Source organism: Amblyomma mixtum, chromosome 2 (assembly GCF_055824585.1).
Source record: "Amblyomma mixtum isolate Tamu chromosome 2, ASM5582458v1, whole genome shotgun sequence".
Classification (NCBI taxonomy): domain Eukaryota; kingdom Metazoa; phylum Arthropoda; class Arachnida; order Ixodida; family Ixodidae; genus Amblyomma; species Amblyomma mixtum.
This window is the reverse complement of record NC_143013.1, coordinates 263,359,292-263,373,912: the sequence shown is the minus strand read 5'-3', so window position 1 is coordinate 263,373,912 and position 14,621 is coordinate 263,359,292. Positions and strand designations below refer to the sequence as shown.

At 47.3% G+C, this 14,621-nt stretch overlaps 1 protein-coding gene across 1 annotated transcript; it reads right to left on the bottom strand.

The window, feature by feature from the left end:
- Positions 1 to 435: 435 nt before the first annotated feature.
- Positions 436 to 7,643, bottom strand: LOC149363837 (nucleoside hydrolase-like). Its single transcript, XM_089569990.1, has 4 exons — positions 7,116 to 7,643; positions 4,811 to 5,108; positions 2,976 to 3,112; positions 436 to 858 (listed from the first exon to the last, which is right to left on the bottom strand). The coding sequence occupies exons 1-4, from the start codon at positions 7,461 to 7,463 to the stop codon at positions 511 to 513; spliced, it is 1,131 nt and encodes a 376-aa protein (XP_089426116.1). The 5' UTR covers positions 7,464 to 7,643; the 3' UTR covers positions 436 to 510.
- Between the last annotated feature and the right edge of the window lie 6,978 nt (positions 7,644 to 14,621).

Sequence of the window (14,621 nt, the reverse complement as noted above, 5' to 3'; positions counted from 1 at the left end):
GGTGCTACTTGGGGCATACCCAAACTATAGTCAGTGCCAGCGTTAGTGGCACTGAGCGCTGCATGCACTCTAGTTGCGCTGCCTGGCCATAGGAGATATGAATATCATATTTGCGAAACGAACTCGTTGTATTGCACCGAGAAGATGGAAATGAAAACTGGCATATAATAACTCCGTGTTGGACTCGGGAGTGTCTCGCTGGATCCGACACTACGCGTTCCCGTAGCCTTCCCGTAGTCGTTTATCGATGGACGCTGTAGTTGTTATTAAAACAAACAAGAAAACAAAATGAAGCAAAACTGCAAGCACGAACTCCGGAAAGGCTAAAACTTCGAAATCTCATTCAGAAATTCTCGACTTTTTTTTCATGTTTTTTCAACGCTGAAAAAAAAAAAAAACCAAAAAGGACTTCTTTCTAAATTTCTGTGTATTTTTCCGTGTCTTTCTCCATGTCTTTTTTTCCGTGTCTTTTTTTTTCGTGTCTTTTTCTGTGTCTGTGCCTTCACATCTTTAGCCCGGCGGGGGGTCGAATGTGCGCTTGAAGTACTCTTCGACCAAGTCGACGTCGAATCTCCGGACTATGGTCACGTTGCGTTTTACGTGGGGCAGCATATCAGGTTGCCAGGCGTGCACGAGCTGCCCCCTGGTGTAGGCGCCGGCCAGCTCGACGTCCACGCGTTGCACCAACGCGCTTTCGACACTCTCCGGAACCGCGGCGGCCAGAACGGCGAGGAAGTCGCCCACGTTGAAACCCGGGCTCTGGCCCCCACTCAGGCAGCACCGAACGGTGTAAGTGGTGGTGTCTCGCAGGAACGTCTGAAGCGGGCCCGTCTTGTTCGTGATGCCGTAGTAGGTGCTCTGCAAACAGAGAACGAATGGAATCCGCGTCACAACTTCCGCGTAACGCTAATGAGAGAGTTTGGCCGGCCGCTTATAGGAATGCCGCGCTGCCGTACCCTCTTCGATCGGAGGGCACAGCATTCTGCCTGGAGGCTGTCCAGCACCATTCAACATTACATACTTGGCCTCAGAGGTCACATACACTTGTTTACCCTGTTCAAGGTGTGCAAAAACACTGCAATAAAGAAGTAAATTTCTCTAAATTGCGCCTTGTTTACGAGAAAAATAAATGTACAATAGAATTATCTTATTACAATTCGCTTTGTGCTTAACTTTATTACACAACCGCTTTCATTGCGAAACTAGTTACAGGTCGTTACCCATGTGTTGTGGCTTCTACGGCCAAACGGTAATTTAAAAATCAAGTTTTAAGGTTTTCCTCTTGTGTAGCCTCCTTCTCACGCAGAACGGACCGCCCAATATTTCTGACATTTGTCTTCGTTCCAGCTCGGTTAGAACGGAAATAGAATACCGCAGGACAGTACTTGGTGCCTCATTCGTTCAAGGCTCTCTAATGAACGGACGAGAAAGCACGATGTCATGCCTACACTAGGAATATTTGAAAATTGAACCATAATACTGAACGAAGCGCACTTTTTTTTTTGTATACTTGTACATCACATTCAGAAAGTCGCCCGTTTTTTTTTTCTATCGGCTTTCTATGCCTCGTGAAAAAAAAAAAAGAAAAACGCGAAAAATAATTCTTTTTTTTTTCATCCTAAAGTTCTCCTCTTGTTTCCCAGCCCGCTCATCCCTAGTCCAGGCTTCTGTATCCGCGACACCGTCAAAGCAGATGTCGTCCTCGGGTAAAATTACCAAAACAAGTATGAAAGGGGAAAAGCGATTTGTATAGAGAGCACAGATTCTACTTTAGAAAAAGCACGGGGTTTCCTACGCTCTAAAGATGGTTTGGTTTATGGGGTTTAACGTCCAAAAGCGACTAAGGCTATGAGAGACGCCGTAGTGGAGGGCTCCGGAAATTTCGACCACCTGCGGTTCTGGTTTGGTTTAGTTTATGGGGTTTAACGTCCCAAAGCGATTCAGGCTATGAGCGACGCCGTAGTGGAGGGCTCCGGAAATTTCGACCACCTGCGGTTCTGGTTTGGTTTGGTTTATGGGGTTTAACGTCCCAAAGCGACTGAGGCTATGAGCGACGCCGTAGTGGAGGGCTCCGGAAATTTCGACCACCTGGGGTTCTTTAACGTGCACTGACATCGCACAGTACACGGGCCTCTAGATTTTCTCCTCCAAAGAAATTCTGGTGCCGCGGCGGCCGGGATCGAACCCTCGTCTTTCGGGTCAGCAGCCGAGCGCCATAACCACTGAGCTACGGCGGCGGCTACGCTCTAAAGAGAAAGGAGTGAAAAAAGGATTAAGCTCTCCTGCGGCGCATTCCTTTTATAAAGAGAAGTGCTCTAGAGGACATCTTACTCCCTTTTTACTTCCGTATAGACTGATGACTTGGCGGCAATGTGACAGTAGAGGCGTTATAGTGTAGATCTAGCTATCGTCTGGGGATTTTTAACGCGCACTGGCGTCGCACAGCACACGGGCGCCTCTTGCGTTTCGCCTCCATCGAAACGCGGCCGACATGGTCGGGTTCAAACCCGGGTACTCCGGCTTAGTAAATCCGGGTTCGAACCCCTTTTTATGTATTCCGAGGCAGGAACAAGCAAGCGTTCCGCGGTAATTAGCGTGTATGAATGTTAGCACGGCCGTCTGACCGAGAAAGGTAGGAAGAAAGTGGCGAATGGGGGAGAAACTTGTCGGTACTCGGGGGATCCATTCTTTCAAAATGTTGGATATTAGCATATACTTGAGATTGTCAAATACGAGGACGCGCTATCTACTCTCATGATCGTCGACGTGTTTTGACAAGTGGCCTCTGTAAATTTACTCTTCCCTATAGAACTTTTAATAAACAGGTCGAAGGATGCCGGCATATTGGACACTGGACTCTGCTCGTGATCTGAGGAGTGAGCCCCCTCACCCCCCCCCCCCCCCCCCCCCCTCCCCGGGCTACCGCAGTCCAAAACGTAGACTCATTCTAGGGTCGTGACAAGGTCAATACTAACCCATGGCACTGTGGCATGAAGAACAGCTTCCCAAGGAATGATGGTAACCGGGCAAGCTGCCCTTTGAAGAACAACCAGAGCGGCCTCGGGGTCCGAGAAAAAGTTGAACTCGACCGCAGGAAGAGCGTTTCCCTTGCCTGTTGGAAAAAGGAAATAAAGGAAAGGCACGGATGAAGAAATTTATCTAATCACCATTTACTACGCATTCATCCACAGCCACTTAAACTACGGTATCTCATCTTGGGGTAACGCCTATCATATTCATCTCTGGCCTCTAATAAAACTGCAAAAGCAAGTCATGCGCATCATAACCTATACCCCTCGAATGTCACCCTCTCCGCATTTTGTTCATAGATTTAAACGTTCTACCTATCTCGGTCCTTTATTTTTACAACAATGGTATCATTCTTCATCATCATCTCCCGCTGAGCATATTTTCTCCCGGCACGATCATGAGCAACATCGTCACACGTTTTGCGCTGCGTAATAACTTTTTACTACCTAAGGTCAGAACTAACTACGGGAAACGATGCCTTCATTTTTCATCCATATCATTTTGGAACTCTTTGAACTTAGACATCAAACAAACTAATACGCTTTCTTTGTTCAAGGTTAAACTAAAGCTTTTCCCTCTTAACGTGTGATTTTTTTTTATTGATCCTATATACCGCGGCATCTGTGAGTGTTTTATTATACATTCTCCTGCATTACATTGTTTGTATTGAAATATTTCAGTAACTCATATTACACTATGTACCTATATTTATTCTTTGCGTTGCTAATTAATGTGTTGTGTGTTTTGTATTTTGTTGCATTTTGAAATTTATTTTCATGGGAGGTCCCGCCCGCGGTCTTGTACCGTGGGACCTCTCGCTGTATACAATTGTAACTTTGATTGAATTCCTCAATGAACTTTCAACTTCAACTACAACTATAAGCCGCAGAGCGTGTCATGAAAAAAAAAAGAGTGATGTGGACTTCCTTCACCAGCAAATCCGGCTTGCTGTTGATGAAGTCCGCCATGAGTTCCAGAAGTTACGGTTTTTATTGTACTTGCAACCGCACGCACAGGAAACGCTCTTTTTTACAAAACAGAACAGTGGGTCAAAATATTATTACGTAGAAAACCAAAGTAATGTTCAACAGTCTCGGAAGGGAACAGCAGTTCGCAATTGGTAGCGAGGTGCTGGAAGTGGTAAGGGAATACGTCCACTTAGGGCAGGTAGTGACCGCTGATCCGGATCACGAGAGGGAAATAACTAGAAGAATAAGAATGGGGTGGAGCCCATTTGGCACGTTCTCTCAGATCACGAATGACAGTTTACCAATATCCCTCAAGAGAAAAGCATACAACAGCTGTATCTTACCGATACTCACTTATGGGGCAGGAACGTGGAGCTTAACAAAAAGGGTTGAACTTAAGTAAAGGACAACACAGCGAGCTATGGAAAGGAAAATTATAGGTGTAACGTTAAGAGATCGGAAGAGGGCAAAGTGGGTCAGGGAAGAAACGCAGGTTAAATGCATCCTAGTCAAAATCAAGAGGAAGAAGTGGACTTGGGCGGAATGTAATATGGAGGCAAGATAACCGCTGGTCCTTAAGGGTAACGGAGTGGATTCAAGAGAAGGCAAGTGTAGCAGGGGGCGTCAGAAAGTTAGGAGGGCGGGTGAGATTAAGAAGTTTGCTGGGTTAGGGTGGCCGCAACTGGCAAAGGACAGGGTTAATTGGAGAGACATGTGGAAGGCCTTTGTCCTGCAGTAGGCATAGTCAGGCTGATGATGATGATGATGTGCTTTGCGCCGGACAGCGAGGGAACGTGAGCGCAGCTTCTCACCGTAAAGCGTTCCACCCAAGATGTAGATGTGTTGCAAGTCCTCCAAGAAGTCGGGATTCACAAGCAGCGCGATCGCCATGTTTGTCAGGGGGGCAGTGAGCACCATCGTCCGCCGGCCTGGCTTCTTCTTGGCCAGCTCGATCATCTTGAGGTAAGCGGGGGTGCCGGGATCGGCAGCCGAGTTTTCACCCGTCGCGTACAACGAACTAGCGCCTCCGTAGTTATCGGGCCCGAAGTATGTCTCCTCGTACTCCAAGCTTCCATCGATGGGCCTGTCTGCGCCCATGTAGACTGGCACCTACGAAGAGATTTTGCAGGCTTTCACAGCTAGCCGTTCTTACGCATGGCCTCCGTTCGCGCGGCACTTGGCCTGACGTCTGACTAATTGTAGCCGCACAGAAGGCATCCTGCAATATTGCCGTGGCAACGGAATACTGTTACATCAGCAGCTTTGTTACAGAGTTCAATGTGCGCTCTGGAGAACCGAATGTATCTATCAGACAGAGCAATAAAACTTACTACACCTTGGGGAACTCTTCTAAGTGCAATGAAATTACCGTGCTCTCACTGATTTGGCCTCTTCAAGCCTTTCGGAAATCGTTCTGATTGCCTAACCTGTAAAGACAACTGTCTTAATTAGTTCGGCCATGAGCCCCGGACAAGAGAGCATTTTTCAGAGTGGAAGCACTATTTCGCAAGGTCTAACTGGCTCACCGAGTTTGTCTGAAGCTTGATCTTGAAGGTGATCTTGGCAAAACCTAGCATAGCAACAGCCCATGGAGAAATAAAATAAATATTTCCGCGACTGAATTTCGAACCTGCGGCTGCGGGTACACATGAGCTTCGATGACCACTTCACGACAGCACTACTTTATCGCCAAACCGATTACGCTTCGTGTTAAACTGCAGCCCACTGATGATGATGATGTCCTCAGGCTTAATGTCACAGACCCACGGCGGGTGATTGACTAGGGTGCATAGCGGATACAAACGCACTCATGTACAAAAAGTGGAGTATTTGGATAATTTTGGGAGTAGAATTTGTACAAAAAAAAAATACGGGAAAGTAAAAGTAGTGAATTCACATTATAGCAGAGGAATCTACTAGATGAAATTATATAATCGTGAATATAATCGCACACTGGTTTCAGGGCATATCCCTTGGCGCTTGCCCCGAAGGATTAGAGAATCGGAATACGTAGAGGAAGCCCGAGCCGAGCGGGGGGGGATCTCCAAGTACAGTCTTTGTCAAAAGTTTAGAGCCCAGGGGGGTTGCTTCTAAGCCTCGCAGTGGGACTCCTGTAACATTCGTGGTAGTCCTACCCATTGGAGGAGGCAGGACCAGAAATCTTGTTACCTTCAGCAAATTTGGAGCGCTGGAGATGCATTGCGAACCAGACAGTGTGCTTCAGAAGCAAGCCCCCTGGGCTCCAAACTTTTGACAAAGGCTGTACATTCTACGGAGAGCAGCGAGCCGCCGGCAGGAGAGGAAAAAATGTTCTATAGACTCAATTTTGCCACAAGACTCACAAAAGTTGGGTACAGACAACCCAGATCGGCATTAATAAAGATTTAGCCGCGGTATCCTGCAGCGCAAAAAGGCCATGGACACATCACATTGCCTCGAACTGCATATCCGCACACTCCAAGGAAATGCCAGGTGTTGAAAATCCGCTGTAGCAAGGAGAGACTCATGGCTCAAGGAGTGGAGACGCTGAAATCGCTGAAAGCGAGCTAGAGTCAAGTAGACAGTATTTCGAACGAGCGGAACAATAGGTCCATCAAGGGGCGGACCTTGCTAAAAAATCAGCCCTCTCATTAAAGACAATGCCAGAGTGCCCAGGGACCCAGCACACTCTCGCACTGTGCATTGCACATCGTTGTCTCCACCAACTTCCATCTCCGTCGCGAACAGATCAGATCAGCTTAACATCGATCAGTGCTTAACCTGCGCCTATTATCGTCGCCAGACGTGCCGACGACTCAGCAAAGCTAACCAGGCTAAACACACACTTTCGCAAGTCTACTCGATTTAGTTGCGTTAGAACCCTGCCACTTTTTTTTTTAAATAACTATGAATACTTGTGAAAGTTGTACACTTTGACGTTCTCAGAAGGTCGGTAATCCAACTTTTCGCCTTGAACATAACGATGAACTGTTCCTCTCACTACATAAGCTAGGCTGGCCGACCGGACAACCAGAGACTCGCTCCAACATCGCGAGGATCGGTGACTGCCCTGGCAGGCCTGGCAGGCTAAACGATATGAAAGCTTTTGAATACTGCTTTACAAAGCCGCGTACTCACGTCCGTTAGGTTTAGGACTTTCAGAGTCCTTAAGGTGTTGTCGTAGGCGCTGGACAAGTTGGTGTTTCCCGCGACCACTGTGATGGCGTCCAGGGTCACCTTCGGCAGGCTCGCCGCTAGCGCCAGAGCCAAGGCGTCGTCCACACCGGTGTCTACGTCCATCACGAGTCTCAAGCACCGTTTCTGTGCGTCACACCCAGCTGAGGAAGCAGACACCACCTCTTGACTAAGAAGCAAAAGTGCCAGCGCGACGCTGCGCCGAACAGTCAGCATGATGACGAAGCGAGAGCGAATTTTTCCGATCATGTCCTCTTTACGCTCGCTTTCGTAATTGTAGCTGCCATTCATGAGCAGTTTCGAGGGTGACAGTCAACGTAAGAGCGATAAGTGCAGGCTGACGAAGGAAGGAGCCCTCGTGATGAATTGTCTCGCTGTGTGACAAAATTTTTCTGAAACGGCCGTTTTCTTTCATTGCAGATCTGCACACAGAGTGAGGAGTTTCATCGCAAAACAGACTTCTGCACCCGAGTTCGGTCGGTTTCGCGCTTATGGGCAGGAGAAGGAGGAAATCTCAGAGCAAAGCGCTGAGCGTTTATTTTAACTTAGTTTTCTCGTCGTATTTCTTTTTTCAACATTAATGTCGTGCGCAAGTACCGTTCCATCTGTAAGCGTGCTGCCTTCCCTCGTTGTCCCCCTTACGGCGTAAATGGCCTTCACTGCGGCTTTCAGGGTCACATCCGGCGCCGCTGCGGAGCGAGCGCATGGAAAATAAGTTATTGCCCTCTAAATGTGCCGCTCGAATGCTTTCATAACATATCTCCCTAGTATGCTGACTCGACGGCGAACAGCAGCCGAATGCCAAGGGCACTGAGCCACTGCGGCAGGTGTAGACTCGCTGCTGTTTGTGTCGCAGTTGACGGCTAAACCTCCTAAAAGTGGTTGTACTGAGTATAATGCGGGACGCGGTGAAATGAAAGCGGCAACGAACTAAAACGACTACTCTTTCAGCACATGGAAAAGAGACTGTTCAACAGTCTCCTGAATTAGGCACACACACAGGGGTACCAAAACTCCTGCAGCTCCCTAAATGCTTGCTGTTGAGCTAACCAAGCTCGCTCAGTGGGTGGTTCGCGGAAGGCCTAGTTTGGCTTTTTGGCTTTGGATTTTTTTTTTTTTTTGGGGGGGGGGGGGGAGGAATTGGCGCAGTATCTGTCTCACGTATCTCGGTGGACACCTGAACGGCGCCGTAAGGGAAGGGAGGAAGATGGGAGTGAAAGAAGAAAGAGAGAAAGAGGTGCCGCAGTGGAGGTCTCAGGAATAATTTCGACCACCTGGGGATCGCACAGCACACGGGCACCTTTTGCGTTTCGCCTCCATCAAAACGGGAGCATTCTATAGCCGGTATTCCAATAAAGATGGCGAGTGGGGTTGAGTGTATTGCTTCGGGATATTCTCCCCTGAAATACTCTGAAATAGCCTTTTTGTGACACAAATTGCCAAATGAAATAGGATTAAGATATAAAGTTTAATACTAGAGGAAGGAACCAAGTTATAATTAGAGATTTGTGGCAGGCCGTCACCAATAACCACAAAATACGTTGAGATTTGCAAAAACGCAATTCATGCACCTTCCATGCACCTTCCATGCACGCCTTCCATGCACGCCTAACCCAAACAGTGCGGCCAGAGCACGAACAGCCAGAACCTCGGGGACACATGATTGGACAGAGCATGTGTCACGCACGTGCGGCTACGCCAGCTCTTCAGCTCCGAGGTTTAGAATTGGTGAATATGAAGGGCCAAAATTCATTGCACTACAGTGCTGGGCAGAACCGCTTTTCGGTTTGGTTTATGGTTGGGTTTGTGGGGTTTCACGTCTCAAAGCGACTCAAGCTATGAGGGACGCCGTAGTGGAAGGCTCTGGAAATTTCGACCACCTGAGGTTCTTCAACGTGCACTGACAGCGCACAGTACACGGGCCTCTAGAATTTCGCCTCCATCGAAATTCGACAGCTGCGGCCGGGATCGAACCCGCGTCTTTCGGGTCAGCAGCCGAGAACAATAACCACTGAGCCACCGCTGCGGCTCAGAACCGCTTTTCGAAACTCTCAACGCTAATACGGCCATTATTGCCCACCAGCTACAAATCCCTAATTGCAACCAGGCGCGCCTGATTATAATAAAGAATTACTCTTTGAAATACCGTTAACCGGGCTTACCAGTTACTACGGTTCGCCTTCTTTCTGATGTCCGCCATCAGAGGCACAACTAAGCCACAGAAACCGTTTTAATGCGACGCATTTTCTGATCCAGATTTTTGCGGTGTATGCATCCATCTCCCAATCGGAAGTACGAGGTGGGTGTGCTGGTTGGTTGTCGGCTCCTGTCATGGGTTTCTTGCAGGTGCAGGTTTCGAGAAGATGGAGGTGAGTCGAATAAAGTCTTTGTTCTGATGGGTGCATCTTCTGGAGGGTTGAAGTGGGTGCAGGTAGGTGGCGAGGGAGGGGGTGGGTGTGTGGGCTCTGTGGTGGGCTTCTCTGATGGCCTTTTGAAACGTCGCTCTCCCGCCGAGCCGGGGGCGGGTCGGTGTGCCGCTGCCGTGCCGATGAAGTTAGGCGTCGTCGCGTTCCAGAACTGCAGGGGTTGATGCCTACTTTGCAAAGTATTTCATGCAAGAGAGTTGCGTTGCATCATGACCAACGCGCTCGCACTTCACAAACGACCAGCCTAGTGGTTCAATATTTTTACTGTTTTCGCAACTCGGTCAGTTTACTTCTCAATACCCCTCCTGAGAATGGTGTCCACTCTTGCTGTAATTAAATTCGTATCTATTTCTTCTTCGGAAAGACCCTTATTAAATATTACATTATGTCATTCTCGGGACACCCGCTATAAGCATGAACGTTCTTTAATTTTGGGTGATGAAGCCCGTACTTGGAGGGGTCGCTATTGTTTAATGCTTGTTTCGCTTTCGAGCTCCACTTTTTCCTTGAACTAAGAGATTAAGGCTGGCGCAAAAGAGAAATAATTGGAGGACGCTGGAAGGTGCCTTTTTCCTGCTGTATACGCTCCCTTAAACTGATGATGATGATGATTATAGTGACAATGACGGCCGCCAAATGACGGCGCTCACTTAAAGGGCTTTAGAACTAGATTTTAGAAACTGAGGAGCTTGAAGGGGTCGAATGTGTGAAACTTGCAGGTAAAGCATGCAAAGTCGTTTCGGGTTAGTATTTGAAATGGCGACTTAATCGCCGATTTAAATCGAGACGGCCATCAAGCTTCTCCACAGCGCGCACCTCCAAGTGGTAGGTGGGGGGCGGGGGGGGGGGGGGGGGGGGCAAATCATGACGTCATCGAAGGTACGAGTACATTTCAAACGCATAATCGTTGCTTTCAAGAAAAAAAAAAACCAAAGCCACCGAAGGCATTGGCCTCCGAGTGTTGTTTGGCGGCATCCAACTGGGCACGGCAGGGTGTGGTTGGCGGCAGCGGAGATTTGAAATATTACCTTCTATGACGTCACACTAAACTTCTCCGCCCTCCTCTGGTGATGTGAGGACAAGCTTAACATCTAATCGTCAGTTACGCGGCTATTTAAAATGGTAGCGCCAAAACAATTTGCATACTTTACCTGCAGCCTATATAGATTTGAATCCTTGAATAGCGCGGAATTCTCAAAAAGTGCGCAGGTGCCTTTTACGCATCATTGGGCGCTTACTACAATAGCCAAGCTAACAAGCAAATCATGTAATAGTAGTAAGAAGAAGGAAGCATAAGAAGGTTTGGCTTGGTTTATGGGGTTTAACGTCCCAAAGTGACTGAGGCTATGAGAGACGCCGTAGTGGAGGGCTCCGGAAATTTCGACCACCTGGGGTTCTTTAACGTGCACTGATATCGTACAGCACACGGGCCTCTAGAATTTCGCCTGCATCGAAATTCAGCCGATGGAGGCGAAATTCTAGAGGCCCGTGTGCTGTACGAAGGAAAATGGAAATATTCACACGGCTATGTCTGGAAGGTATCGCTGCTACAACCACTGCCACATGCGGAAAATTAGAGGGAAGGGGAGGGTAGGGCAACAGAGGAAACGAGAGAGAGAAAAAAAAAAAGCTACAAGAAAGTCAACGCGCCGACTAAATCGCGCATTGCGGAGAGCGCGATGGCCCCGGCTCATGACTGGCTTAAGGTGCGCCTCTACAGCTTGCCACGAAGCTGCAAGCTTTCGGTAGGGAGTATTATACACGGTGGACTGTTATAAATTCTATATTTGAAAAAAAAAATAACTTCATTGTTATTAGATTTTTTTTAAAGCCAACGCGGCTTCCGGCCGACATGTGTGTCATCCTTGGCACGGGTCGAATTCAGAATGCATTTACGACGCCCGCGCGCAGCCTATAGAGATAGGCAAACGGGCTGGATACCCCGCTTGTGCTCTGATTGTTATTTTGTTATATTTTTTTTTATTTCTGTTTTCTCCTGTGAACACTTCAACGGAGAAGAACACCTGCTTGTGTCGCATCAGTGCAATTCGTGTTTTGCGCCGCTTTTGTATAGAGCACTTCGTAAGCCAGAATTTTGTACTAGTTCTGTGCTACTCTATTTATTTGTGTGAACTTGTGCTTAACTTGAAATGTCCTTGAATGCTATGCACACCCCTCGTGATTCTTGCTGGTTTAGCGCTTTGGGCTGAGCCTAAGGTTACCGCAATAGATATCAAATGTCTTGAAGACATCGCTTATTCGGTTTCTACAGTTTATGTACACTTTTAACGCTACAAGAATTTTCGTTCTGTTGTATACTGAAGTGGTTTTTTGTTTCTTTTTGTTTTCAGCGTATGTGGCAATTACTGTTTATCAACACTGATGGCAATAAAGCACACCGATGTTGAGGCCTCCGTAGTATTACGGCAACCTAGGCCCGTTTAAGGTGCGCCTAATTATCAGTACACGAAAGTTTTTTCAGTTCGGCTCCATATGTATGCAAAGGAAGAAATTACACTAAATTTTGCTGAACGGGAAATGCTTGCAGCTTTCATTCTAGGCCACTTCCGTCGAACACCGTCCCGACATCGCGATAAAGTTGAGATCTGAGCATGTTTCTTCTCTGTAATTTATGCTCAAGTAATTTTTGTCATGAATTTCCACGTGCTATTCACCTACGACCACAAACAATTTTATGATTTAATTTCTTCCCTCACCTGTTTCAGTTTCGGTTTCAACGCCCGAGCGATGGCGATGACGTCAAAAATCAGTTTGGGTTACGCGAGGCATGAAAAAAATTGCGATTTAATCGCTGATTCATCACCTGTAGTGATTCCGGCTCTTGAGGTAGGGTGGTGTTAGCGTTCTAATGAATTGAAACGACGAAGCCGCGATTCAGACGCACTTATTTTCATGCATCACGTGACCTATATATACTGACCTATGACGCCATCCTTTGACTGTTGCGGCCGAAACCGAAACAACCGACAGGAGAAATTAAGTTATAAGTTATTGAGCAGTCGTAGACGATTACCACGCGGTGATCCATGTGTACTGATGCCATAGTCATCATTATCAAGAAGAAAGCACGCAACCAAACATTTGATGTTCACACTCTTTTAACACACGCGTAATGTTCGTTCGTAGAGGAGTGTTCATGTGAGCGTACCAGACGTTATTTACTTTTAGATCCTGGTCTACAAAGAAGACGACCGCGTTTTTGATGGTTTTGCTGAATACAAAGAGACGAGCTTCGCTGAAGACAACCTTGGTGGCTCCGCTAGCAGCCTGTACCGAATGGGATCAAATAGTGCTCCCGGTATTGACGAGCGCGACTACCTCAAGATGGTCGACATACTCAAAACAACTCCAACTATCTCACGTTGATGCTGCACGGACCTCTGACGAACCTCGCCATAACACTTCATGTGGAGCCTAATCTTACTCAGAACCTCAGTATCCTGTATACGTCGTTGGCGAAAATATTTACGGTACTTAGCGGCTGACTTTCTGCGGCGATAGCTACTCGGTGTTAGGGGGGGGGGGGGTCTCTGATATTAATGGCTTTGGCGCTGTAACATGTAGTAAATGAAAACTGCGGCAGCATCACCTGTTATTAAAATGATAGTCACGTGGGCTTGGATCGTAAGGCCCATATGATAGGGGCGAGAAGAAGTGCGCGTTTTCTAAGACAGACGCTTGTAGTCCCATTGCAGTTTATCTTTGTCCTGCTCAGGGACTGGGAACATCCGACTGTATTCCGAGTTCAACTTCCTGATCGGCCTCGTGGCGTCGTTAAAACCAGAAGGCCCGAGGGCCGGTGATGGAGGAAAGGTCATGTGACCAAATATGGCAGCGCCCATGCTCTTGCACTGTAAAGCGTCGATAGAGTTTCTAAATACTGCCTAGAGGAAAAGCTGGCGCTACTGTCTATGCGATTTTCTTAAAAGGGCACTTCATCCACTTGGGGATGCCGGGAAGACGACGTACCTTATTTGGCTTGTCTAGTGTCAGCCCTAAAACATAACTACGACAGGAAAAATACAAACTTTCACAAAAATATTGCAAAGAAACGTTGTTTTACAATCAGTGTGTTCTGAAATAAAATGAGCTTACTTTACATTGCTATAAATGAACAGAAAAGAAGCTAGGGACAGACGAGTTGACAGAGCGTAAATGTGTGCATGACTATAACTTAGTTCACTTTCGTCAAACACTGATCCAGTTTACCGAATTTGCCCGTGGTGAGAGCGGATTATCTCTTCATGTCGCCAAATATCGTTAACCATCGGAAAGAGGTTTTAGCGCTTAAGAGACACAATTTTCAAACCAAATATTATATCACAAAAATTTTTAGCGCTCTAAATAGCACACCTTACAAGCTTCCGTTTTCGCATCGTGAAAAATAGATACCTTTCATTGGTGCCTTCTGCTATTGCGGGTTTGCAGCCCATGTTCGCGCAGAGGCTATGGTTCCTGTCATGAGAAAATTGTCCGAACCCCCACCCTTATATGACTAACTCGTTTGCACGTGCTAAGAATTTGTACGTGGTGCGGTTGCGGATTGTGCGAAGGAAAACATGAGTTAGGGAGCGGAAACCTGCCCTACCACAAGTAAGTGAGGACCGTTTTCATTGTGCAGCGTTGTTGAAAATGAGACTAGAAATTTTTCCATCAACCGTCGTTACTTACCACGCAAACAATGTAAAGTTTCTTCACTGTCACTGCCCTCTCATGGAAGCGCACACCAAAGGTAAACAAAAGATATTACTTCGGTTTCTCGTTCGCACAGCCAGAAACGCAATTATAGGCGAGTAAGCTCATGCACGACTTCGCATGAAATGATCGGCGCTCTTCGCAGCCAAAGCAGATGGCATCCACGAATTTTAGCACAGAGAAGCACAGTTGCTGTACATTCACACTCTTTGCGGTAACCATATTCGTTACCACTACGTATCACTCCGCCGATGACAGAGCGGCAAGCCGCCACAGGACTGGTTGAAAGGTTGGTTCACTCCTCCCA